Below are 27,660 nucleotides of genomic sequence, written 5' to 3'. Positions count from 1 at the left end.
AAGGGAACACAACACGTTCGTTTTACATTGAAGCAACATTTATTGATTTTAAATTTTCGCTTAAATTTAATTATCGAGTTATTATGAAGTATAGATATATTTTTTTATGTTCGTTTACGATTATTTTAACTATAGGCACTTAGGTTACATATCAACTAACTGTACGTAATGAAGTTCGATTCAGATATGTTGGGCATCGGCCACGCCCCTTTTTCGGGTGCTGCTCATGGCTCCCATCGATTTCTGTGTTTGTGTGTGTGTGTGTTTGGGTGTGTGGTGCGGATCTTTCGATTGTGTGGGCTAAGAACTAGATATGTATGAAAATTGCTTCGACATTGACACGCTGAATTCAATAATTTCGACTGATTATTGCGAAAAACGAGGCCAAACGAATAGCAGCGACTATGACAAATTAACGAAAACTAAAAATGTAATAAATAATAAATAACAAGAATAATGAAATAAAATTAGCGATCGAACGTAATATGATGATACTACATGGATCCGATGAAACCGTTCTGCTAAAGCTATTAATGGGGATTTATCCTATATCTAGATGCGATGCTCCAGGAGCTCCTCTATTTGCCGCTTTCCGGACTTGCGGATTCCGCTGCATGGGCGTAGGATCGATATCGCCGCAGGATTACCGTGGATGCACTCGTCGTTGAAGCTCCGGATGCTCCAGTCGTTGATGTGGACCAGCTGCTTCGGCTGCTCTCCGCCGCCGATTGTTCCTGATCCGGGGTAACGCACATGTCCGAGACAATGCCGCTCTCTGAATGGGGGGATATTTACACATATTGGAGATATTATATTTCGGATACGGACAAAGCGCCAACAACATATAACTTGGATCAATAAACATGCAGCACACGACAGGCACGGATTACGGGTTAGGATTTGGTGTTGGTGGGGGATTATATACATTATATACAGTAATACTGGGGGGGTTCTTCGAGATTATGTACAGGGAACAACTACTAGCTACGGGATGCATCTAGGGGCCTAGAAGAAGTAGCACAGTTCAAGCTCTATACCCATGGACAGTTGGCTGACAATGGTCGTCGATCGTTTGTGGTGTCGTTTGCTGCTCCTGAGTCCGTTTCCGTTTCCATTTCCGTTTCCGGATGTGCTGCCTCCTTCGGCAGCCGTATCCGCCCCCTTGATTCCACCTCCACTCGGGGATTTGGCCAGCTTCAGAGCCTGTGTTTCGTTGATCAGCTCCAAAGTGGCACTGCAGTTGGTGGAACTAGCGCTATGTGCTCCAGGTAGCTTGCCAAAGTGCAGGCTGTGCCGGCCACCGCCATCATGGTGACCCGACGAGGAGCCACCGCTGATGGAGGAACCACTGGTGGTGCTGGTGCCGCTGGACAAGGAGCTCTCCGATATCAGCGAGTTGGGACGCCGCATGCTGCCCTTTCCAGGCTCCGAGTGACGCAGCTTGGGAGCTAACCAAAGATCATCGATAAAGAGTTGTTAAGAAATTTGAACCACAAGTTTTATATGTCTTATTCGCAGCGGGACTTACTCTTATTCAGCTGTGCCAGTGGAATCGAGCGGTCGCTGATCTGGTTGTTGCTGGGTCGAATATCTAGACAAGGCTTGCTGCCAATGCCCATCGAGGACATCTCCGCCAGGCGAACTTCTGTAAGGTGATAGGTATTAGTTGGGTATATACTCATCAGATATCTGAGAGATATTGTGAGTCGCACGAACCTCGGTTTCGTTTCGCCTGCTTCCAGAGCAGTTTGGAGATCTCCTCGGTCCAGGCATTCTTAATGTCCTCCGACATGCACTGCAGCATCCACGTATCATCGGGCTTTCGTTTCCGGAACCAAATCTCGAACTTGGTGGCCGAATCACTCGTGTGCGCTGTGAGGCCGATATCCGAAGTTTTTATGCTGTTCTTGTAGATGTAGATATCCAGATTCTGTTAAGAAAATACAAAAACATTATCCAGCAGTTCTGATTTTTTTGAAAATATTTTACGAGGTACCTTAAGCCTTTCATAAGTTGCCTTTTGATGCGTGAGAGTTAAACATAAAAGGTGTTTTTATTTTTTGCCTGCTTTCTAACATGCTAAAACCACTAATTGGCTTATAATAAATGCTTCAAACCTAAACCTACTTTTTCTATATTGTTTAGATAATATTAGAGATGTTTACCTTATGATCGGGAAAACGACGAGCTTTGCTGAAGAGCACCAGTTCCTCGAAGAGGAACACCTGTCGCAGTGTTTTCTTGCCACCGCGTCCTTGCCAAACGAGGAACTCATTTTGGCGTAGAAGTCGTCCCTGCTCCTTGACATTCACATCGCAATCGCGCAGGGAGTCCATGGCCAGTAGGTCATTTCCATGGCGCAGCTGAAACTTGACCATTTCCTCCGCTCGCTGCAGCTCCTCCACATCCGCTGCGATTTCCTGAAGAGCTGCTCCTTCGACTCCTTTGCAGGCTTTGACCAACTGCTGCAGGAGCAAGGCATATTTCCCCATTCTCTGCACGGGTTTCAGGAGGTAGGAGGCCAGATCCAGCTTATCCTGCAGCTGCATTTGCTTGGGCTTGAAGAAGGAGCTACCATATTCGCTTAGCAAAGTATCGCTTTTGGGCTTATTCTTGTTGTAGAGCGCATATAGGTAGAACTTGGACTCCATTTCCAGAAAGGCAGCTCCCACCTTTAAAGGATTCCTCTCATAGCGTTCCAGTTCGCCCAGGAAGTGCGAGTTGTGGAACTCGAAGATCTTCTCGATATTACCGAAGATCACATTCCTCTGTCCCCTCAGGGGCTGGGGAATATCCTCGCGCAGCAGTTCGTCTATATAGTTCTCGATCACGTAGTACAGGGAGCGGACGTAGTCGCGTTCGGTACCAATCATCTCACGCATGATCAATAGAAGCGTTCTAAGTGGAATTTACACATTATTCAGGTAGCTCAATTGGTGTGGCTCTGGGTACTCACTTTTGTATCTTGGGATCCAGGCAGCTGAGCTCCTCCAGCTTGGGCAGCTCTAGACTGGAGCCATGGCACTGCAGGTGGGCATTCGCCTCCATGGGCGAGTGCATGATGTCCATGTATCTCTTAGAGGGTCGATCGAAGCACTCGTCCTCGAGCAGCTCATCGTGACTGGAAGGGATTCGTATTTGTTAATATCAAAAAAATCATAATATGGTTGCCCATGTACTCACCTCTTTTCATTGAGGCTTTGGCAGGAGCAGATCCTGGCCAGCTTGGGATTGCGTTCGCAATTGTCGCAAACACCCACGCCAGAATCGGCGATCTTGGACTGCTGTTCCTCGCCATCACCACCGTCGCAGTCGTGATCCTGCTCCTCCTCCTCCTCCTCCATTTGGTCCATGTCCTCCAGGTTGCGACTTTCCCGCCAGCAACTGCAATTGCTGCTCGAAGGTCCTCCCTCAAAGGAACTCCCACTGGCCGAGCTGCAGCGATAGCTAACCCGTTTTCCAGCCGCTGGAGCCGGTGTGCTACTGGCCACTGGCAAGGAGTGGCTCTTCCGCATCGCTGGCCAGTGCTTCTCCAGTAGGGAAGTGGCGCCCAGTTGCTCCGCCAGACGCTGCAGTTCCTCCTTGGCGGCGGTTTCTCGCTGATGCTGGGTGAGCAAGTGCAGCAGACGGCCGGCAGCCTCATAACGTTCGTGGGCCAGCTCCAGTTTCTGACCAAACTGATCCAGGGCAGACTTTAGGTTATTGGCGCTCTCACTTAGGACAGAAACTTTAAGGGCAGCAGCATGCAAGTCGCGTCCTTTGGCCAAGTGTTTCTATGGGATTTGAAATGAAACCAGAGTCCTAGATTTCAATGCATTCACTTACCATGGCTATAAAGTAGTACTTTTCAAACTCCTGTTCCTGAGTCCTCAACTGCGACTCGTTGTCCCATTGCAACTGAGAAAACTTTTGCAGATTCTCCGCTCCATCGCTGCCCAGCCATGAGGTGACCTTAAAAAATAGGACATCAAAGCAACCAAATCAGTGGGAAACCTTCAACTCGTTGTAAACAAGCCCACGCGCCAGGCCAAGGTTCCCCATTGCCATGTTCCACTTCATCATAATCACAATCATCATCGGCATCAGGCTCTCCTCCCAATTTCCAATTCCCCATTCACAGCGCTGAAAAGTGAAACTCATAGAAATGATCGTCGCTCTAATTAGCCTCCACTTTACAAATTAAAATCCAATCGAACACAAATCAAATAAAACGACTCAACTATGGGTATTTTGGAGGTAGCTAAGCCTCCCAAAAGGCATTGGCAACCACAATATATATGCCAGCCACACAGGTAGTAGACAGGCCGTCCAAACAAAAACAACAGCCACGGGCAATCAACGATCTCACATTGATAATTTTGTGGCTCTAACCAATTTTTAATCACCTGCTGCGTCCAATTGAATTGATACAATCGACGACGCCGCTGCCGCCGCTGCTGCTGCTGATGATGATGATGATGATGTTGCTGCTACGGAACCGAGCTAACCAGCTCCCATACCCATCCCATCCCAGTAAGCGCCCATCCGACTTCGAATCCAAATTCCCAAATCCCAGGTCGCGACGCGTGCACCGGTGCATTCACTTTCCGTTTTTGGGTTCTGCCCAACTCTAGTGGTACACTGAAAAATAAAACGTCTTCTTTGCGCAAATCTTGACAAAGCAACTATCTCATAATATCTTGAAAGTATATATTGTTCTTGGGAAATGTGTGGTATCATTATTATTGAGAAGATGGATCTAGCAGAGAGTTTTTTAAGAACTGATTTGTTTACACAAAGTGAAATGTGATCTCCTGTTTTTTCCGAGTGCCATCTCTCTGGCTTAGAGATCCACTATCACCAGCCTTCTTTGGGCCATGTCCACGTCGGCAACCCACCCAATGAATGAAAATAAAGTCCCAAGGGGCTGGGGAGTGGGAGTCGGACTTATTGGGGGGATCTGGAGCAGGGGCTCCAAACAGCTGCTCCAGTTTCACAGTCGCAGCACAATCGGCTGTCAGAGACGCTGACTCTTCATGCTCATCAGATATGGCAGGCACGGCTTTTAGCGGCGTTGTATATATTCGTATATAGAGATCTAAGCCTTGTACAGGGTGAGGCAATCGGCTTGATTTCTTAATTGACTTCGTTCTTTAATTAATCTAATTTCGGAACGGAGTGCTTTTGGCCATTCGATTGAGCATGGCAGATTGATAATTGCACTGAGTGGTCGAGTGCCTCAAGAGATGCTTTAACTGGAAACCCTAGGTTTATTCCCTAACAAAAATTTAAAAAATGCATATTTTTTGCAATTTTATCATGGGAAGCTTATTCATTGCTTATCACAAAAGTTCTCGCCCAAGAAATTACTAATTTGGGAGTATAATGTACGAAGAATGCTTTATTTTTTTCAAAAAATTGACTCACATTTGGGTAAAAACAATCAACAAGATTTAGTTGAATCACTTGATTATATTTCGTTAGGCTTGAACTAGAAAGGAAACAAAAGATTTAGGAAAATACCCCATAGAAATATTTAATTGCCACACTAGTGTGTTTATTAGCGGTGAAAACAGAGACGAAAATAATTGAACCGGACATTGAAATCGAACCTTGAATTATTCCATTTAGTGGCTCAACTATTTCCAATCAAATAGAACCAGAACAGCACACACAAATCGATGATGTCATTGAGTGAAGTATGTCACAACAACTGGATTGGGTCACAAAAACTTTGAATGATTTTGAGTGCACTATATCTGTATAATGGATCGATCACGTAGAGTCTGAAGAACTGCAGACACCCTGTATTGTTTACACTGAAACCGATCAATAGAGGGGGGAGCAGTTTGGCCTTTTTGGCTCCGCAAAGCCGATCGGCAGATTGTTTCCCAACGATTGCACCGCCGCACAGGCTGGCCATAAATTAATTAATTGATTTAGTAAAACTCGGCCCCAAGACGATTTTCACTGCTAACGCGATGCCGATAAGAAGACGTGGGCTGATCCACCGAACTGTGAACTATTAAAAGCCGACTCGATTGCTTTGTTATTGCTATGCCCGATAAGTCAGTTGCTCTGTTGCTCAGTTGCTTTGTTGCTGACTCACATAGTTGGCTATTTCGGCTGCCAATTTGCCGGCGCTTGGCTCTTCTGTTTTTGGCCCGGGTGTCATGACGCGATTGCTTGCCACTGTTGTAATGGTAACGAAGTCCGCCAAACGCGTCAAAAACTGCAGCAACATGCCACAGGCAGCTCAGAATCGCGACTGGATGTGGAAAAGCCGAGGCAGTTGCTCCGCCTCATCCGTGCCCACGATCTTCTACGTACGTATACGTATGTATATGTGTACACAAGTACTCGGGCACATAATGAGGCATTTTCAATTTCATTTCGGTTTTCCGTCCTCATCGCTGGCAGGCGGCACTCAATGAAATTCAATAAAATCAAAACAATTAGCAAACGTAAACAGAAAAGAGCCAAAGAACAAAATAACAAAAAAGGCAAATGGCAAAATGGGTTAGACAGGGAGCTCCGGCACCCACGACAAACCGATGACGATGTCGCCAGTATTGGCGGAGTGGAGTCTTACATTCGCTTACACCGAAAGAATAAGGATCAACGTTCTCCACTCTTTCAGCTTTAAGTGTTACTTGACATCCTTCAAAGAAGTTATTTAAGATCTGTAATATCACAGACTATCCACGCATACAACCTATTCCATATTATGGATATATAACAATATGATCCTAAGAAATTAGAGTGGCTCCTTTCAGTATAAACACTTTGAGGAGTTTTTCTTGGAGTGCAACTAAGTAAATAGGCAAATGTCAGCCATCCGCCAGCGACTTTGTCTTCGGTGGCTGAAGTTGCTTCTGCGGCGATAAGAGCGCGTCCATCTATGGCGGATGTGGAGCTCTTGGGTGATAAGCCACTGCATGCGAGTTGACTGCACTCTGTTCTGGACGGGATGATCATAGGAGCTGTTCCCGCTGCCGCCTGGCATAAAACGCAAATTTAACGTGACAGTTCAACAAGTCGATCGCATGCGCCATAAAACACATGCAACACCTACAACAACAGCGGGAGCAGCAGCAGCAACCACAACGGCGGCTAGTTGTGAGCATGCGTGGCTCCCAGTGGTGGCCACTCCCTCCTCCTGCATCCATGATCCGTGCTCCTTGCTGCCGCTGCCGCTGCCGTTGCTGTCGTGTAATTTACACAAATGTCGCGCACTTATCTCATGGCCATAAACATTTTTTAAGCCACAATATCGAATTTATTTTGACACTTTACAAAGTTGTCGCCAATGTGCAGTTGTTCTTGTCGTTGTTGCTCCAGCCTATCATAGACAACCAAAAGAACAACAACAATTGGCAATTGGTTTACCCTTCGAAAGAGTAATTCGATTTCGTATGCTGTTCGGCGTACTTCATGGAAAATAGCCAACACATGCAGACAATTTCATTTTATATTGTTGAAATGGGTTTATAATCGGAACATATGGTTTCCTGTCTATAAAAGAACATTTCCGTTTTAAAATAGATAATTCAAGTAATAATTCTGAAATTGTTCACCAAGTGATGACTAATCATTAACCTTATTATTGTGAAGTCTCATGCTTTGATATAAACAAACCGTTTCACGTAAACATTAATTGCTTATTTAATACTAATCGCCGGTATTGATTGCATTTGAAAGAACATTTGGGATTCGGTTTGTTTGAAATTACATTATTTTTTGCAGAGTGGGGGATTTTGGACTGGGATTCTGCGGATTGTGCTTCTATTTCTGGTATTGGGTAATTTATTTGAAGTACCTCTTAAATGATATGCTCTTGCCATTTGGCTGTCTCATTTCTTGTTGGCTAATTTGTTCTCTTTATGTTTCGCCAGTTGTTGATGGTGATGTGTCGCCCGGGGTTTCTCAAGCATATCGCAGCCGGCTTATCTCAGGCCTTTAAGTATTTCTGCTCTTGTCGGGCTGTTTCGCATTTGAATTTATGGCAGCATGCTAGAAATTATAGCACCGATAACTGGCTAGGAGATCAGAGGAATGGCAATCGGAATGCGAGTGCGCCAAGTGAGACATTAAACATGAAAGCCGACCAGCAATGGGGTGGGGAAAACCAATTGGAACTTCAATTTTTCTTGGCACCTAGCTATGCACTGAGAAAAATATGTTAGATTTGAACACACCTGATAAGAACTAGATATTGAAAACTCTCTGTTGAAGAAACTATTCTTCTATAGCTTCTACCGCATTTAGTCTAGGCTTCTCTCTGTGCATCATCTACCAACTGTCAAGTGTTATTTATTCAGTTTCTTATTGCCCTGCTAACCGTGTTGGTAATCCCTTTGGGCCCACATACCTACATTCGGCATCCCACTGGGCCAGTAAGGGGTTTATGGTCGTAAAGTATGGTAAACCATTGGCACGCTTGGCTGCATACATTCCCGAAAGTAATAAAGCAATTTCGTTTGGCTATTTTTACGGCAAAAGGCGATTACAATTTTAGTTATTTTTCACTTTCCAAACCAGCCAACTGAGCCAACCCAGCGGCCAATCTACCGTCCAAATCCCATGGCCCAGGTCTCCAGATAGTGAGACACGCACAAAGTCATAAATACTGGCCACAAAAGGCCAAGACGTTAATGTGGTGACAATATTGCATGCAACCGAATGGTGCACCTTGGTGTTGTTGCTGCTGCTGCTGTTGCTGGAAAAGCCGCTTTACCGACAGCTTTGGCACAGCAAGTGCATCGCTTATACATATGTATGTACGTACGTACGAGTATATCGTACATGTGTACGTACATATCTTGGAAAATGAGGGGCGGGTCTGGGGCTAGGGGCGTGGCAGCTTATCGGCGATCAGGCGACGGCGACACTGTTCAACTTCAAGTCCAACTCCCAACTCCATTTCAATTGCATTGGGGAGCGGACGTGACGACGCTCAAAAAATGATGACAGCTGCTGATGAAGTTGACGATTTCTAAAAATGCGTGTAAAATTAGTGTTAAAAAACATGTCATACCCAATGTGACAGTTACGTTTTGACATGACAACAATTACACTTTGTCTGCCCGCCACGAGCAGTATGTATATGCATACATCGTACATATACTTATGTCTGGCAGGTTTTGAGACCTCACGAGTCCAAGAGCAGGACCCCGAACCCCAAACCCCAAACCCGTGTTAATTCAATAACCTGGACATTCTGGCCAAAGCGGCGATGGCCATCGGCGATGGCTGGCTTGCTAAGCGTATGATTAACGTCCGTTTTGATGACACAGCCAACATGGAATCATGCGGCCAAGAAGGAGGTACGGCTATATGCAGGAGCAGGAGCAGGAGCAGGAGCAGGAGCAGGAGGATCACATCTGCATTGTTTGTTTGCGTGGAACATTTGCATGCAGCAATCTCAACCGGTTGGAATTGGCGGCACTTGCGGCAAGCATGTGTTCATTTCGTACGAGCACTCGTATCTTGGTAGCTTTTGAGTAGAGATGACAGCGGACACGGGTGCCACACAACATCACGCACGAGGAGGTTGCAAGTTGCAACATCAAAGGCATACCCATTGGGTGCCACTGGTGGATATCGTATATAAGCATTGACATAATTCTTATAAAAAGTATCTAAATGTAAGATTCTAATGCTAATCAGCACACTCTAGCTTTAATGTATCCAATATAGAGTTGTCTCTGCAAGCCTTGATTCCATTGACTGTTTGATCTCCACTTTAAATCCTTTTAAGCTTCTTGTTTGTCTTGTTTTTTTTCTTCTGTTTGCCTTTGGTCCACTTAAGATTTGTCAATCTGGCAAAGTGCCTATAAGCTTATTTTTCAATTCTCGGTTTCTGGTTAGCATTTATCCAAATGTCAGCGGCTAATCGACAGTTGGCTAAGCAATTGAAAGACAGATAAGTGCGTCGAGTGGAAAATGTATAAAACCCGAAATCAAAAACTAATTTTCCGCCGACTAATTGCAATTAAGGGTAATCTTATTTTCCTGCATGCCAACTAGTTTTCCACCCGTTGCGGAAAATTAATGATATATTTATGTAATGGGGTCTGACATCCAACACACCACAGATCTATGTGAAAATGTGGAGAAATTCGGAATAACTTGGGTTAATTATGAAAAGAACTATGGTCCATCTCTATTGGGTGGAAAAGCTTATTATGCCCGCGAGGGCTAATACATGCGGTTATTATTAATGCCCCTGTGGATGGGGTCCCGTGGTTCGAGGTTGCCGGCTATCAAGGGGGTTCGCCTCGGCATGTCGACAGTAAATAAGCCTTCATTTTTCATGGCTCTCGCCTGACCGAATTCTATGCGGCCAGTTCTTGGCCGAAAGCAGTTGGCAGTGCGGTTATGCAAGCTGGAAACAAGCAGAAACCGGGAGAAAGGAGCTGGAGCTGGTGCTGGAGCTGGAGCTGGGGTCCACTGCCACCGCATTCCTGGCCCAAAAGACAGGCGGTCAAGTGTCAGGGGCCATAAATAAGCTGGCTTCCGCGACACAAATGTTCGGCTCTTCGCATGCTGTGTGCCTCCGCAGAAGCTACAGCCAAATCCAAAACCAAAGTGCTTCTTATGGCCATTGCAATTCAAGGCGCGAAACAATTAAACATAGTTTTCATTGCACAAAGAAGCCGACATTGCGCAAATTAATTTGTGCAAAAAAAAAATACAAATAAAACACGAAGTCAAATCAAGAAAAAGAGCAATCGTCTCAAAGAAAGCGCGCTAAGCAAATCCAATTTCACCGTCAGCAATGTTTATTTATCTGTCGCCACAGCTGCATATACCCCTTTCTCCGGCCAGCGAAGCAAACACCCAACACGGCCATATTTGTGGAGCAATCCACCTTCATCTACGGGGGACGTCGAGCTCCAAGCTCCAAGCTTCAAGCTCCCAGCTCGCAGCTAATGCAGCCGATCAACAATTTAGATACAATATCGCATATCGCATCATAATGTCGTCGTCGTCGTCGTCGTCATCCTCTTGGCCAGCAAAATGGAGACACCGCAGCAGCAGCAACTGTTGCAACAGTTGCAACTGCAACAGCAGCAGCCACATCAAGCACGGCGGCATCTTTTTTCGCACCTTGTTTGAATGCTCGCGCCTAATGGACGACAGCAACATTAGTTTGCCGGCCGGCTGGAGACGCTTTTTGTGGTCCAGTTTTATGTGTTCGTTCGTGTGCTTGTTTTGGCATCGCAGATTATATATATTTAATTAAAAAGAAACAAGATGAATGCGGTATCAATTGACACGGCCAGCGGTGAATACACTATCCACAGATCTCCGAGATATTTTCTACCGATAGTGCGATCGAACTAGAAGTATGCAAATATTTGCCAAGGAATGGGAGTGCTGATATTTCAAGATTCCCACGCAGGAAAGTGGCTTTAAATCAATAAAAAATCGAATTAGGATGGCCCTAAGCCCTAAACAATATAATTCGAATATAAAATAGTTCTGTAAATCTTTTGTTTTAATGCCAACAAAATCCACTACCACTCTGAAGTTAGAGTATTTCAAGACTACAAGAGGCAAAACAAAAGCTAACAGCGAGCTGCTCAAAATTGGTAGCTGTCAACGCCTTTTTAATTGAAAGCGTGTTGGTGTTAAATACTCGTAAGTATCTCTTAGTATGATTTTTGCGCCGATCGCGATATGACAAGCGGGACAACTCCGGTGAACGGACATACGGACAAACGGACGGACAGACTGACTCTTGAGCGGACATAAAGACAGCTGAATGGGCGGCTGCTGCTTATCGGTGAACTACTTTTGAATGGAAATGAATGAATTCAAATCGAATGAAATGAAATGAGCGAAGTCAACGAATCGAATCGAATGCGAGTGCAAATCAATGGGCGCCCCGAACCGCCGACAGATCGTTTGAAAAATCACACACAAAAAACAAACAGCGATTAAAAGACAGGGAGTGCAAAACAAAGATTGCGCTTAATTTCTTTAACCTTGCTTTCACTTTTCTCATTAACTTTTCGTTGGCAATTAAAATTCAATTTTTGCTCAAAAATCAACTCAGATAAATGGCCGCACATTTCTCAAAACCGAAGCGGAGTGCGCGGGAGCGTGTGAAAAAGGCCAAGAAAACCAGGCAAGACGCCACATACGAACGAGTACGTTAACAAGGCTCGGTAAATTTTTAAATGCCAATTTCCGCAAATTATTAAATGAAATTGAGGATTCCGCACAGCTATCTATACATCTCTGGTTATGGGGAATTCAATCGGCTGTGGGACCTTATACGATGTGTGCTGCAGAGCAAAAAAAAAGTAGAGAAAAATTATGTGCAACAAATTTGTTTAAGTCTAGGAAATACTTGGACTTAACATGTGAGAAATGGATAGATGCAAGCTAGATATTGTTGGGCAATAAGCGTTTTAATTGTAGATCTTGTAGTTTATTTGGAAAACATTTTTTAAAATTTAATAACAACTATCTGATAAGTAACTTTAATCATTTTTCCCTGTGCATTAGCTGCGTGTTTTTGCAATTTGACATACTTTTGTTAACCGGCAACTGCAACTGCAACTGCAACTGCAGCAGTGGCAAAAGCAAAAGCAGCAGCATCTTGGGGCAGCATCAACAATCATAGTAATAATGGCAAAACTTAATAGGGGCGCAAAAGTATGACGAATATGTAAACTGCAGCTAATCCCGCAACAAATGAATGCGATTAATCAACGGAATTGCATTAGCCGGGCCAAAAGGACTCTCGTCCGAAAACGGGCGTAGCTCCAACTGTCACAGTTGCTGATTAAGCGAGATTCCCAGCGGAAGATACCGAGACGAGTTTGTGGGTGCGTGCGACTGCAATTATGCGCATGGCGCGCACGGTAGCCCAGGGCATGCGATGTGCACTGTGTGCACTGCAGATCCCTTTCCCCCAATTGGCCAAAAACTCATTAGCCAGTCAATTAAAAGGCCAGGAAGTGGCAGATGCTCCGTGTGGCGGTGGCTGTGGCGACTTCTGCCTGCTATCCAGCCACCTGGATGCTACCGCTTATCTAACGACTCCATTTGGCTGCTGACTGGCAGCATCATCTCTCAATCCCAATCTGCCGACCGATCCTGAAACTAATGCGAAAGCGACTGGTGCAGTGGACACTAAGCGGATGTGCGTAATAAATTAATAAAGCCCGCATTAAACGCAATGCATATTCAATTAACAATGTCAGTGCGCCGCCACTGTATCTTGCAGATACATTCGGCATTCGCCATTCGGAGATTGCAGTCACATTCGCCGCATTTGGCTGCGCCTGCCGCATTTCCTGTCAGCAAATAGCAAATCCCGGGCCACAGCTCATTAAAGCATCGCCAAAAGCTACAAAGTTGCCGGGAGAAACCAATTTTATGGATATTGTAAATCGTTCGCCGAACCTAGGACTCAAAGTCTTCAAAAGCAATTAGCCCAGAATTTTCTTAGGCATATCTGTTGTATTACATTAAATAATGGCATAGGAGTAGAATAGTTCAATATAATAATAATTGAAAACAGACTTACCTCACTGATCTCATCCTCGAGGGCCCGTTGCCTGGTTAGTTGCCTCAGTCGCTCCCTGCGCTGCTCGGTCAGCTGTTCCAGGCGCTGGGCAGCCCGGTCCACCTCGTTGAAGAGGAGCGTCACCTTGCGCAGCTTGCAGGCGGCATCCACGTTCAGGAATGCCCCCGATGGGGAAGATGAAGGTGATTGCGGCTGTGACGTCACACGTGGCGAGCCGGGAGCAGAGGTGATGGCCCTGGCCAAATCCTGCAGCCTGGCCAACTGGCCAGCACCCGACTTGCGCAGACTGTGGAGCTGCGAGTCCATCAGCGCACGACTGAGGGCGCGATGCTGCCCATAAAGTTGGCGGCGCGTGGGCAATCCCTGAAGATCGGCGGCGCGTATTTCGCTGAGGGCGCTCACCAAACGACCGCCGGCCGTCGAGCATTGGCGCTGGAAGGCCTCCAGTTGGGCGAAAAACTCCCGCCACTTGGTGGCATCGTGATGACGCTGGCTAATCCCGGCCAGCGTGGACAGAGCGGGCACGGAGGGCAGCAATCCAGCGGGCAGCTGCGATGGCGCAACACTTGTCGTGACTTGGTCCACGCTAATGAATTTAACCAAATCCACTGGCGACGGCGACGAGGGCTCCTGTTTGTTTGTTGGTTTGTTTTGGGGTCAGAGTCAGAGCAGAGAAAAACAGCGGATTCGTTGTCATTAGTGGACAAGTTCTGTTTTTTTTTTGTGTTTTTTGTGTTTGTTTGGTTTTAGCCTAGTCGGTCATGTCGGGGCGGGTTAATTGGCTGGGGATCAGAGTCTCAAAAGAGCACAGGCTGGGGCGTTAGCCCGTTGCCTGGCCTTTCGGCCTCTCCCCCTGACAAAAGTGCACAGAAAAAATCATTTTCGAGTCCCTTTAACAAATATGTAAAATTAATGCAATCAATTGGCTAGAGGGACTTGTATTGCTAACATTTTTATAAATGCAACAGTTTATCCATTACTTTTTCCTTTGGTTTCTAAAGTGGTTGTTATTTAAGACATTCAGTTTAAACATGTTTCTTGAATTTGAAAGAATTTGGAAAAGAAGAAACATTCTATAAGATACATTATACGAGGAACCATACTTAAGAATGATTTTAAAGAAATCGTGCCCATTAAAACAACTAAATTACTTTAAAATATTTTTAAATAACTTTTTCATAGTGTTAGTAGAGGTACTTAAGCAATTTTTCTCTGTGATCCTTTTGTGCAATCTGAAAGGTCAGAAGGTCAGGCGGCATAAACTTAAAACTCACCGGGTGATCACTATTATTGTTCTGGTGCTGTTGTAGCTGCTTCTGTTGCTGCTGCCCATTGCACAATTGCAGCAGACTGGAATCGGAACAAACGGCCAAAATTTCACAATTGCCAATTTGCTTGGCCAAGAGTCTGAGACTTTGGCAAATTAAGTCGATTACGCATAAATGTTGAGACTTCTCGATGGCAATTAAAATGGTAAATGTCTGTTGGGCGGGTTGTTGTTTCTGCTGCTGCTGCTGTTGCTGTTGCTGCTGCTGATCAGTGCTTTTATGGCCATTGATTGTGGCTGTCGTTCCGGGTGTTGCCGGGGTGGTGAAGGGGCAGGAGCTGCAATGGTAAGAGCAGTGGAAAACGAGCCATGAATTGTGGTTCAAACCGGCCGAGAAGGTGCACGGTCAAGTCGCATAAATAACATCAAAGTGTTTGCCTGCTGTCGATCAGAGGTGGGCAGATATCAACGATCAGGGAACTAGTTCTGCATTGTATTATCCAAGATTTCTAGATACTAATTTTGCTTTATTTTTTTCGAACCTTTATAGCTTTAGTGTATATGTAGGTGCTTAAATTTAAATGCAAAATCTATAGCAAAGTACAAAGCCTCCATTAAATAACATTTTTTATTCGAAGCATAAAAAAGCTTTTAAAACGGTTTTCGTGGGAGTTTTAATTACATTTAGGAACTATGTACATTCCGCTGCCCGTTGTGCGAACTTGGAGCAAACATGAAATTAAAACGGAAATTGCCTTCTGGTTCACAAGGTGTCTCTATTTCCAATCCCCCCACTAAGATGAGGGCCACAGAAAATGCAACTATCTGCGCCACGGCGCCTTATTAGCATTGTTAAGTTTAATGCGGCCGCAGGCTATAATTTTTCAATAAATCATCATAATCTCGAGGAGCATTGCCCGCCTGATTCTGATCTGTTTCCCGCTGATTCCCAGGCCACCATGTGAACTGGTTCGCATGTGGGCCGCACAGATCCGAGAGTGGGGGTAATAAAAAGCGCATAATGCTTGGGCGGATTGGGTGGTGGTGTCCGTTTGGGGAGCAGAACACACCGACTGGGCTACGCCCAAAACAAGTTCACTTTAATTGGCAATAAGCGGCCTCTGCACTTGGACTCGGCCAGATGAAGCACTTTGCCTTTCAGTAACTCAGCGGGGCGAAGTCACGTAACTATGACAAGTTGGTAGCCACTTTTAATCAGCGTAAATAAAAATTGAAAATTGCCGCTAATGGCGGCTGGTGGGCATTGCATTAACAGAAGCCAAGTGCCGTGTCCTAACACTTTAGCCAAAGTTTGCACAGCCGCTTCGAAATTCTTTGCCGGCCAAGATAAGCTAACTGTAAACGCATGCCAGGCCAGGCCAGAATCTCGTTTCTCACATGCTTCTCAATGGCTCTCAATTGGCAGTGCAGTCGCAGCAGCAGCAGCAGCAGCCACAAGTCCACCCCCAGGTTGTCTTCCAGATGCAGTTGCTCTCGCCGCTGCCACTTCTGCAGTTGCAAATTGCACGCAATGCTCACGGGCCAAGATCCGCTGATGTGGCGTGCTTCGGCGGAGTCTTTGGGTCTGAGACCGCGGCCTAATGATGCCGCACAGTGCGCACAGGCTATAAAGATCGCCTGGCATTTCAATGCCGCAGCGGCCCATATACACGCTCAAATGCGCCAGCCGACAGCAGATCTTGGTAAGAATCGCAGGTCGAGTGGGAAGTACCCTACGTAGAGAAAGCTTTGATTCAAATTTTATTAGCTTCTTTGTCTTTATAGTTTTGTTACAACCTTAGCTTAAATTTAACTCTTTTAATACGACAATTATCAAGTTTCCTCTGGTATGGTTTCCCAATCATAAGGGATCATTAGTAACTCTGTTTACATTTGGCAAAAGCGCCACATGCCTTTGAACTCATCTTGCGTTTGTGGATCTCCCATTTTGTGGATCACCCCAAAAGACGTAACCCCGTTCAATCTTCGTCATGGGCCATGATAATTTGTGAACCTCGGCTGAATCCAAATGCATTTCGGTTTTGGGCACAGCCGCGCATGCTCTCTGCGTCAATTTTGTAGGGCAAGACGCATTAAAATATGAGCACAATCCTAGGTCGAGCGTGTGTAACCCGAGCTTTTCTTTTTTTATACCCGTATTATGCGCGGGCATGCATATTTATACTAAAACTCCGGCGAACTGGGCACCTTTCGCAGGCGCAGATTCCGAGAAGTGCAGCCCGCCAAACGGTGTCCATAAAAACAAATTTAATTGCAAGCTGTCACACACACACGATGGAGGGAGTTGTGGATTGGCATCGTAGATGGGTCTGCCACCCCCTCCCCGATTTTCTTTTGGAGTCAGATAGCCGGGGAGTCATGGAGTCAGGGAGTCAGGGAGCTGGAGTAGAGGTCAGACCTCTGGCCCAGACAAATGATGTAAGCTATGGATAAGCCAAGTGGCCATGTTGACACTGACGCACTGGTGAAAACCGAACGCAGACCAAAGACCAAAGCGAAGTGAAGAGCCGAGTCAGCCAAGTCAGCCAACATCTAATATTTGCCGTCCATCTGGCTGACATTCGGAATTGGACAGGCAGCTAATGAATACCTTACACATGTCGGCAAACAAACGCAAATAATGTCAATGGTCTGGCAGATCCAACTCGTCATGAGTCAGGTCAAGAAAACTGGATGGATTGGAATGGGATGGAATGGGATGGGATAAGTGTAGTGGAGTTTTAGATGCTGATAATGATGATGATGATGAGGCGGCTACAGCAGATGTGCCAGTTTTCAGCTGTTGCTATTGCTGCCACTGCCAATGTTTGTCAAAGACTTTTCTACACGATTTGGCCGCGTTTTTACCAATTGGCATTGAAGCAATTAACATCAGCATGCAGCTGGATTTCAAAGTGAGTCTCTGGCTAAAACTAGAACGGGAATCGAATCGCACTGCCAACTCGAAGTGGCCGCCAGATACGAGTACGAGTGTTCTCCTCTGTCGATTTAGATTTCACAGATTTCTGATATTTCCACGAATCGTGTGGCAGTTGGAACCTTTTTGCGAGCAAAAACCACAGCAACAACCACTGCGCAAAACTAAAAGTTCACATCATAAATTTTAAAGTGTCACGAATCTGTCTGGGAGGAAAATAAAAAAAACTAAAAATACAACAAAAAATCATTCATATGCCTGCAGTTATCGTTCCCTCTCTTTCCATACACCCCCACTCTCACCCTCTCACTCTCTCCTCAAAGGGAAGCCGCACTCAGTCCCCCCGAAAGACGTGCCCCCTGGAAGCAGCCCCACGAACATTGGCGGCCAGCCTGAGTGGAATTCTAATTTACACTAAGCAGCAGGCGAAATGCTCGGTTCCTGGGAGTTCATTGGGTTTTCCCAGACCCTTTCCCATGACCTTTGAGCTGAACTTTTAAACGGTATGTCGTTAGTACACTTTTAACGCGCTGCGTGGGCAGACCTTTTGTTTAAATTAAGAGGAAAATTTCTTAAGCAGCGTTTAAAGTTCCAATAAATAGAACATCTGGATTATAAACTTTCTCTTTATTATTTGCTATCTTGAGTACTTGCTTTCCTTTCCTTTTTAACAAGATTATTCCTGGGTTTTTAAAAAATCTCAAATTTATAAAACTTGTTAAATTCGGATAATTGCATCTCTGTTAGCACGCCATTATCTTTTGATCAGCCTTATATCTTAAATCCTTTAAAATCTTCAATCGCTCTTGACCCTATTGTATGGGCCCCAATTGAGAGTACCGATTTTCCCCGCTTCATTTGTTTACTCTACAAAAAGCCCCCTTCACTCAAAGATCTGGGGCAGATTGCCAACCCTGCTGGACAGTGTTTATCGACTTTTAGCCCAGACTTTTGTTCTATTTTCTAAGGCAGCGTTCTTGGCTCACAATGCAAGTGCTGTTCGATGTTGCCGTTGTGTTTTCTGCTGCTGCTGCATGTTTCCTTTTAGCCAAAGTGGCAAATTGACTGACATGCATTCGAGCCGAAACGAAACTCTTGGTGGGGAAGGGGGAAAGGGGGGGGGGAGTGCAGGTGGAGCGCGGAGTGGGAACAGAATCCCCCGACTTAAAGGCTTAAATGCAGCTCCGCTCCGCTTCATTCCCAGCGCCATTTGGCTGACTGGCTGGCGCATTTGCATATCGACTCGTAAATATGGATGGGCCGACGGGTCTGCGGGTCTGCCGGGTCTACGAGTCGAGTCTATGAACTTATTGCCAGACAAATTGAAATGCCTGATTCGGCTGCAGATGCTGATTCTGGCCGGGGGATTCTACGAGGAGGAGTAGGAGGAGTGGGTACCATGGAGTACTCGTACTGGTTCTGCGATTGCCTACAGCTGCTCGTTGAGCCCATTCCCATGCGTTACTTTGACACTAAACCGATGAGGCTGATTCTAATTCTGAATCAGATATGGAAATTGAGATATGCACACGGGAAAAAACTGCTATGATGATGTGATGCGATAAAAGTCTCAGAATAGTTGCAATGCCACGTTCATACGGTATGTATTAACTGCAAACTCTCGAATTCTTGAGGGATATTTGTGGAATTTGTGCTCAGTGCAGATCGTAGGATCCCCCACTCACCTGCGCTCGGGAATTGTGCTGTAGTAGAGGAGCAGCGTGGCCAGCTCGTAGCAATTGAGGCCGGCGGACGCCACACAGGCCGCGTCCACAGTCACAAGTGGGTCGCCTTGGAGGGTGCGTGTGCCTGCAAAGAAATGGAGATTTTAGATGCAGAGGGAGATGCGAGAGATGCGAACGCAGTTAAGAGATGGGCCATAAAAGATCTCGAGATGTGGGAAATCGCACTGGTCCGCGGTCTCAATTGGTGCACCCTGGGTGGCCACTTCGCCTTCGATAATGTGCGAAAAAGCGTGAGCACATTAATTGAAAAGCGCCAACTTTATGCACTTCCACCAACCGCTTTTCGCCAAAACACCAGGAAAATCGCCAGCGGCAAATTGCCTGGCGGGGCGTTACAAAAGCGATTCCAATTTATAAGCAAATTTTTTTTTATGTTGATTTCGGCTCAGTGAAAGTCTAGAATTAGTTGAGATCGGGCTGGGGGAGCGGCGAAAATGGAAAGTTTGTCACCTATGTGCACCGCATGCGGATGGATGCTCACCTGGTAAATAGACGCCGCTGGTCAGCAATTTCTCAGGCAGCTCGCCAATCGAGCTGGGCGGCAGTAGCTCTGTCTCGCAGGTCTCTGCAGAGGGAAAAAATATATTTAATCATAAATGCAAAATAATTTAATAAAAGCAGAATTCTTTTATAGAAAACTCCACATATTTATTAACACTTATACAGCCGTTGATAGTTTCTAATCATTCTTTATAGACTACATAAAGAAAATGGAACGTTATTATTAGTCATAAAATAGTAATTTGCTTTAAGGCTTGACCACAAACTTGGTAAACATTTTTCTCCGTGCTAAATTAGTTACCAGAAAAGACTTGCGAAAACTCACACGAAAGTAAAGTGTGGATGGCAGGGGGGCCTGGAAATATGGGTTAATTGTATTTTAAACGCTCGACGGAACCTTGAAAACTGGTCCAGGATCTGCACGGTTTGCATAATAATGTCATTTGATTAATTCGCAGCTGCCGAACGGCCCACACCAGCTCTCTATCTCTAGCAAGGGGGCGTGGTCGGAGTCGCCGCCGCCTTGGCTCGGCTATGTTGCCACCAAAAACTAGTTCGTCATAAATTGCTCAGCTCTGCCCCGGGTACTTTCGCATGCGACAAATATTTCCCAATGATAAATGCGGCACATTTCAGCGTCTCGGGAAATTCTGCACTCGCCGCAGTGAACTCCGGCCACCTGTTGCCGCTTTTCCAATGGCAGAGAGCCAAAAACGAACGCGACCCGCTGCATTGTAATTCAATAGCCCGACCACAATAGCCCCCGCACTTGCCAGCTGATTTATGTCCGCTTGCAAATTGCACCCACACCCAGCCCAGATCTCCAGTTGAACGCATTCCAGGAACAGTGGTAGGATTTGGTGGCAAGATAGGGTTCTTACTGGGATGTGCCAATGCCAAATAAATAAAAACATTTATGAAATTGGTTGCTATTGTTATAAATGTATCAAGTATTAATGGTGACTCTGAATCTGTTGCATGTGTTAGGAGTTTAGCATATACTTTTCCTTCTCTAAATCATATAACTTGCGCTCATATATTTTGGCTACCTGGAACCACGGTGTCTGTGCACTGGCATTGCTTTGGTTTCTCATTTAATTTTCATATTTTAGGCTTTGACAAATTAAAAGGCATTTGCACCGTTGTGGCTGCCACAGAGACAACGATATTTTGCGGCTAACCACGTCTCGCCGGATGCCGTGGGTTGTCGATGTTAATGGCTAATGGCTAAAACCACTGCTGCCGGCGAACCTCCTTCTCCTCTACTTCATATTTTGAAGGGGCATTTTTTGCCGCCAATAAAGAACGGCTTTTAAGATTTTTCACAAAATAAATGGCTACATATAGAAGTGGCAATTTTCCAACATTTCCAACTTAATTGAGAATGGATTTGGCATTTAATGGATGGCGTTGTTATGGTATTAAGTTTTCGGTAAGCTGTTAATTATTCAAGTGGCTCAAGCGATAATGAAATGGCAACTCGTTTTTGGCAAAGACAAAAGCCGGATGCGATGTTTGGGATCCGAACCACACACCATCCAGATGGTAAAAATGTCCAATACATTTGGTTACAATTTCACTCTCTCATACTTTCGCTAGAATTCAGGGCAGCAAACTTCCACAATCTTTGAGCAATCTTTGGCCATTAATTGATTTAAATATCGGTCAACATTTATGAACAGCAAATATATCAAATTAGCGCCAAAACTAAACGCTATCAAAGCGCGCGATTAAACCCCACCCCCAAGAAGGAAAAATAAAACAAATCGACTTCAAAGCGCCGTTCGAAATGAACGCAAATTTGACTCCAGTTTGGGTTTTACCGACTTTTGGCTGCGGGGCGTTTAATTGAATAGTTCGGGCTCACAGATTTGCATACGATGCAGGCCACGGAGCTAAAACAAATAAGACAAATCACGCCCAGCATTTGAGATAAGCGAGCCACGAACTGGTCGCTCTGTTGCAACTGTTGCAGGTACACTCGAAAAAATGATCAAATGACAACTAGTTAAAAAGATAACTTCCATTGAAGTTATTATAAGCAAGTAGTAAGCCGATCTTCATGACTTTCTTTTTTTTGAACTGCATGGAAAAACCCTGATTTTGCAGTGCATTAATAGCGCAACGAAATGCCGACCGATATCAGAGTAATTTGAGTGTCCTGCGGCTATCGGTGCGCATGCGTAATGCGATATTACGTATACGCTGCGTGGTGCTGGTGCTGGTGCTGTTGCTAGTGCTAGTGCTTACCTAGAGTGTGGTGTGTCCCCGGTCCGATGCTGTCGCTGGCCTCCTCATCGCTGTCGATGTGCGGAAACGAGTTGCCCAGACAGAAGAGCGGCAATGCCGGCGAGGTGGAGGCACCACTTGGCTCATTACCACCGCTGTTGCTCCTCATTTTGGCCTCCGAGTGGCTGGTCAGCAGCTCCTCGCCGGCACTGGAACTTGAGCTGGAACTGGAGCTGCTGCTCCTGTCGCTCACATTGCTGTTACCCGACGAGGTGGAGTTCATGCTGTCCTGGCGATTGGTCAAACGCCTGAGCATGTAACGGCTGTTGAACAGCTTGTTTTTGGTAATCAAATCGCTGCGTCGCAACGCGCACTTTGGTGATCCCAACAGGTTATTGTTGCATCCATTGTTGTTGGCCTCATCCAGAGAATCCTCCCCGCGGTCATGATGCATCGGCATCGGCATCTGCAGCTCGTTCAGCGAAACGCGCTCGATGCTGCGCTCCACGCTCACCAGCAGATTCTGCAGCAGTTGTGGCAGCTCGCCGCAATCCGATGCCATCAGTGCCGCCGCTGCCGTGGACATTTCCAGCTGGAGCACGCTCAGGGGCAACTCGCCGGGATTCTCGTGGTCGATGCAGTGGCTCTGGACGCTCTCCTCCTTGCTGGACGAGCGCCAAACAGCATAGAGCCGCGCTTTGCAATCCGCGTCTCCTTCTGCTGAAGATTCTGCAAGGGGAAGATGGTGTAATACCAGTTATTGACGGAAGTTCTTTTTATCATTCATTTAGTTTAGCTCAATTCTTATTTAATACCAATTGCTGAACTTCTACTTAAATTTTCCATCCTTTCAAATTAATTAAAATTCATGCACATCAATATTTGATCAAGTTTATTGCAAATACTTTAATAAAAGGGTCAATTGTGTGGCAATTACTTATTATGGCAGGGGTCAGGTCGTAAAAAGTTATTAGTCATAAACATACATATGTTATATGGTGTCCAGTGCAGTAATACAAAAAATAACACTAAAATAATTTTACGCGGATGTTTTCAGCTAGTTTATAAGGCGTTTGGCAAGCAAAAGAAAATTATTATGTTTCAAAATCGAACAGTTTCTTGAAGATTTGACTAAACACCATTAAATCTATGTATATTGTTCACTTTTGATTAATCGGAAAAGTCAATCGAAGGACACACATTGAACTTAATCATTAAGCCCGTCTAACTTAATTAAGCGTTGGAAGACTTCATACCCTTTATCAAAATAAATACCTAGAAAGCCAGCTTACTCTACTATTCTCCTTCCCATGCTTCCATTCTAGACCATTTAAATTGCCCAAGCGAGCCCTAGACGGTCGTAAGTGATCGATTATTTTGATTGGGGGTTGCGGACTCGTGTGCCTGCCATAATCATAGCTATAAGAAGGGCCAGACCACTCCGATCCCGATCCCGGTCGACCCACTTACCCAATTTGATGCAAAGATACAGCTCCGCCGGACGAAGTGCGTGCGCGATCTCAGCGTCGCTCAGCTGCAAGACCAGAGCTCCATTGGATGTTGCCAAAGGCCAGCCGGGATGCCATAACCAGGACTGCAAGAGACGAGAGATAAGCGGTGTAAGTGCCTGATTGCAGATTGAGTAACGAAATCATTTGCAAATTTTTATTATTACCACGATTACATGTTCGGGCAGAAATTGTGCAGGCCACAACACCCGCAAGTGTTAAGCTGCGGAAAGGAAACCGAAAACGATAAAGAAACCAAAGCCATAGCAGCCACCAAAACTAAGACCAAATAGCAAAAACCAAAAAAAAAATCAAAAGCCGAGGCTGACTGCCTGGAAAGCGCATTAAAAATGGCCCAGACTGTCCGACGTCAGACATCAGAGCTGGGATATTTTGATATTTGGAGGCCTGAATGTTCGAGGTCTCCCCCATGTTTGTCCGCCAGTTGGCCATATCGGAGATGGCGAGTGTGGCAACTTTTGGCCGCCCCAGTACCAAAGGTGCACAGGAAAAAGAGCAATGCAGATATCTATAACTACTTATTAACCACAGGCTTAGGAGATACGAATAGTTTCCTTGTAAAACGGAAAATGAGCCAGAGTTGTGTTCAACCGCCTATCTATAATACTTAGCTTAAGATATATGAGTTCCGTCCATTTAAACTTTAAGGGTTACAAAGTTGAAATAGGATTAGCAAGAATTAGTAACTGTACTCTTCTTAATTTTAATAAGATAATATTTTTCTTTGTGTGCATTCCCGAAAAGCCCACAAAAAAAACGGAAAACAGGCACCGCCTGGCGATGGAAAATTATAGATAAATCATGCAAGTCAAACTTTTGGCAATTTTTGCTAATTTTTGGTTATTACCCTCAGCGTTTGTGCCAAACTGAAAACACTGAAAAGCAGAAAGCCCAACGCAGATTTCACCCCTACGGGAATGTGAAATCGAATTTGAGACCCGCGACTGCAAAAAGCTAGAAAAACTAAAAACTAAAAACCAAATCAAAAAAATCATAAACCAAAAACCAAAGAGAGAGAGCTCCTAGAGACGCGAGTTAAAGCCCGATCCTGTTGGTCAGCTATTAATTGTTACAATGCGAAAATGTTTCTTCGCATTGTTGCTAATTTGCCAGTTGCTCAGCTTTTTTTCAACATTTGATTTTTGTCTTGTTTTCGTTTCGCTTTTTTGGAAAATCAGACGGGGAAAAAAGGTGCGCACTGCCTTGATTTATAGCGCCTTTTGACTCAACACAAAAACTTGGATTATTTTATTGGTAACAAAGCGATGGCTGTTTTATTTTTTTTTTTCGTTTTATTGCACATGCCACCCAGTTAGGAGCGAAAGAGAAAGAAACAGCGCGGAAAAAAGAGAGAGACGCGTACATAAATCAATTGTTGTCGCTCGAGAGGAGGCATTCGATGGGGGGATACGTGGTTTTCAGGGGTTCGAGGGGCACGAAGAGGGTCCCCGATCGAAATCCATTCAAACAGAAAATGATCAATTTTGTCATTTGATCAAAGCCGCAGCAACGATCGCAACGCATCGTTTACAATCGATTGAACAAAATGATCATCGCCGATCAACCGAACCACACAACGACAGCAACGCAACCACTTCCTCCGCTCGAAAGCCATCTCCCTCACTCCACTGGCCGTCCCCCTCTGTCTGATATTTCGGACCTGCACTGAAACAAAATTTGCATATATTTCATAACTAAATCCTTTCAGCTTAGGGAACTCCTAATTCATTGTAAAGATCTCCGGTACATGATATTCTTCAGTTAAAGTAAATTTTGGCTGGTCAAATAATTGCATTTAATGCAGAAAAATCCTCCTTTTTTGTTTCTGTGTGTTTCAGGGAGGTATCGTTGTATAAGCCCCTGTCGCCACATGCTAAAATAATGATTTTCGTAACATTTTCTGCATGATTGCTCCCAGACCCAGCTCCATGCCAAGTACCATGTTCCATTGGCGGTGGCGGCGACAGCGACTGTGCCGGTGCCTTCCCCATCTCCATCTCAGATCCGATCTGTTCCAATCGGATCCAATCCAATCCGAGGGGGTTCTAAATCATTGGAAGCGTTTCAGTTTCGTCGTCATTGACCCAAATGCGCGCGTCGCTCGGACGCCGCTTGTCATTGTCGTCGATGTGGCTATACTGTTTGTTAGTTTTAGTTGTCGTTTGTTTTCGATGGTGTCGCCTACACTGAACGTTAAACCAACCCTCCATCAAACAACATTCGACTTAATGTCCAAAGGCAAGTCATGAATTACTTTGAAGGACAGCCAGTGGTCGAGTTAGATAAGTTTGTCGTAACTCAATAACTCTTAACAACTCTTAAAGTAACTAAAAATGCCAAATAAATCATCTTAAGTCCTTTAAAACATAAATATTTTTGTTTAATTTTTGTATTATATTAAAACTAGTTGCACTTCTTAAGGAATGCTACAAGTCGCGAAGGCCAACAAATGGTTAATGGACCATAGCTGAGCTAGAACCAAACTACTTCCCCTAAAAATATTCCATAAATTTAGTGGTTTTGTTTCTCTTCCCAGAATTGTAGGCACAAACAAGAACGAAGCAAAGGGTATTTCACCACAAAGATCCAAAAGTATCTTTTTTGTTCTTCGGCTTGGGTCGTTTTCAATTTGTTGAGGGGCGACAAATTTCCGTTCCATTGGCGGCTTTTGGCTTTCGAGTGCCTGAATGCCATAAATCTGCGGGTAGATTTTGTCGAGGATTTGTCTGAATCCTTGCCCGGATCAGCGCATATATCATTCCATCATGGTTTGTTGTTAATTTTTTTTTCTTATATTTTGTTGTATTTTTTTCCACATTCCCACGCCTTTGATGTTGAAAACTAAATTACCGACCGGCAGCCGCAAAAACGAAACGGAATGAAACAAAACCCATCAACAGGCGACGAAGTCAGCGAGGTTCGACGGGCCGTATTTATGAGTAATCAAGCCGACATGGCCCGGCATTAGCATATATGCAGATATAAACATATCTGTATCTGAATATATATATACGAGTGTATGGATGGATATGTGAATGGTGTGTGGCCAAGGAAACCGAGTATGAATGGCCATGTCCCGGCGTGTGGCGCCCAGCCTATGGCAATTATTCAATGCGGGTGCAGTCGTACACGGATTTGGATTTTGGACCTCGCTTTTGGATATCAAAAGAATCATGGGACCACCATCGGTGCCGACAGCATTACGCATGCAAAGGAGCACAGGGCGCTGCACAAAAATAACATAAAATGGAATAAATCGACACATTCACATGCACTTGGCTTGTTTTCTCAACAAATGGTAGGCAAAAAATTTGTGCGCTGCTGGGGCTCAAGTTTCGTTTATTGCCAATTTTTGGCTTCACATATCTGTATATCTATATATAGTTTTTAATTTCTCAGCTCGAGAAATACTTAATGTGTTGGGTAAAAAGGGCCACACCTGGTCAAAAGCGCCGCCAGCCATCGATAATTATGATGTGTAAGCAACGGCCTCGGGTTTTTTTTCTTTTCTATGTAACCATTTTTATTTTGGGTGGATGTCCAATGTCTGATTTTGGCCGGTGATTCCGTTACTCTTGGCCAAATTTTGTTTGATGGCTAACAATTGATATTTTTTGGTTTGTTATTTATTTTGTAATTTACCGCTGCTGGTTTGACCAAAGGGGCGGCATTTCATCAGTGAGAGAAAAATTGCTTGAAAATTAAATAACACACTTCTTTGATGCGAGAAACATTGCAGAAAAGTGAGTTATTAATGGCGATAAAGAAACTTTCTTTGCGAGAAAAAAAATGTGCCATAAATCAGTGGCTAAAGCAGTTAAAAAGTAATTTGCGTACTTAATACCAATTGATTTTATGCGATGGCTGTGAAATATTGCAGATAAATAGAGCTATAAATATGGGAATATTGTGTTAAATACATCAGA

The 27,660-nt window shown here is 44.8% G+C and overlaps 1 protein-coding gene across 4 annotated transcripts in view; it reads right to left on the bottom strand.

Annotated features, from left to right (window-relative positions):
• Positions 1-57: 57 nt before the first annotated feature.
• The window catches only part of LOC122615749 (guanine nucleotide exchange factor DBS), a 48,070-nt gene continuing 20,467 nt past the window's right edge, over positions 58-27,660 (bottom strand). For 3 of the 4 annotated variants that reach the window (XM_043790832.1, XM_043790834.1, XM_043790835.1), the window contains 14 exons: positions 23,676-23,799; positions 22,227-22,934; positions 19,957-20,040; positions 19,416-19,539; positions 14,800-15,130; positions 13,526-14,155; positions 3,826-3,951; positions 3,184-3,773; positions 2,957-3,121; positions 2,166-2,898; positions 1,717-1,930; positions 1,529-1,645; positions 1,038-1,448; positions 58-775 (listed from right to left, as the gene is read on the bottom strand). In XM_043790832.1, the coding sequence (XP_043646767.1) occupies positions 579-775; positions 1,038-1,448; positions 1,529-1,645; positions 1,717-1,930; positions 2,166-2,898; positions 2,957-3,121; positions 3,184-3,773; positions 3,826-3,951; positions 13,526-14,155; positions 14,800-15,130; positions 19,416-19,539; positions 19,957-20,040; positions 22,227-22,934; positions 23,676-23,799 (4,554 nt within the window). In that variant the 3' untranslated portion in view covers positions 58-578. Of the gene's footprint in view, positions 776-1,037; positions 1,449-1,528; positions 1,646-1,716; positions 1,931-2,165; positions 2,899-2,956; positions 3,122-3,183; positions 3,774-3,825; positions 3,952-6,088; positions 6,235-13,525; positions 14,156-14,799; positions 15,131-19,415; positions 19,540-19,956; positions 20,041-22,226; positions 22,935-23,675; positions 23,800-27,660 lie in introns of those variants that run through there. The other variant, XM_043790836.1, reaches the window with a different exon arrangement.

This window comes from Drosophila teissieri, chromosome 3L (assembly GCF_016746235.2).
Source record: "Drosophila teissieri strain GT53w chromosome 3L, Prin_Dtei_1.1, whole genome shotgun sequence".
NCBI lineage: Eukaryota > Metazoa > Arthropoda > Insecta > Diptera > Drosophilidae > Drosophila > Drosophila teissieri.
This window is presented reverse-complemented; position numbering and strand designations above follow the sequence as displayed.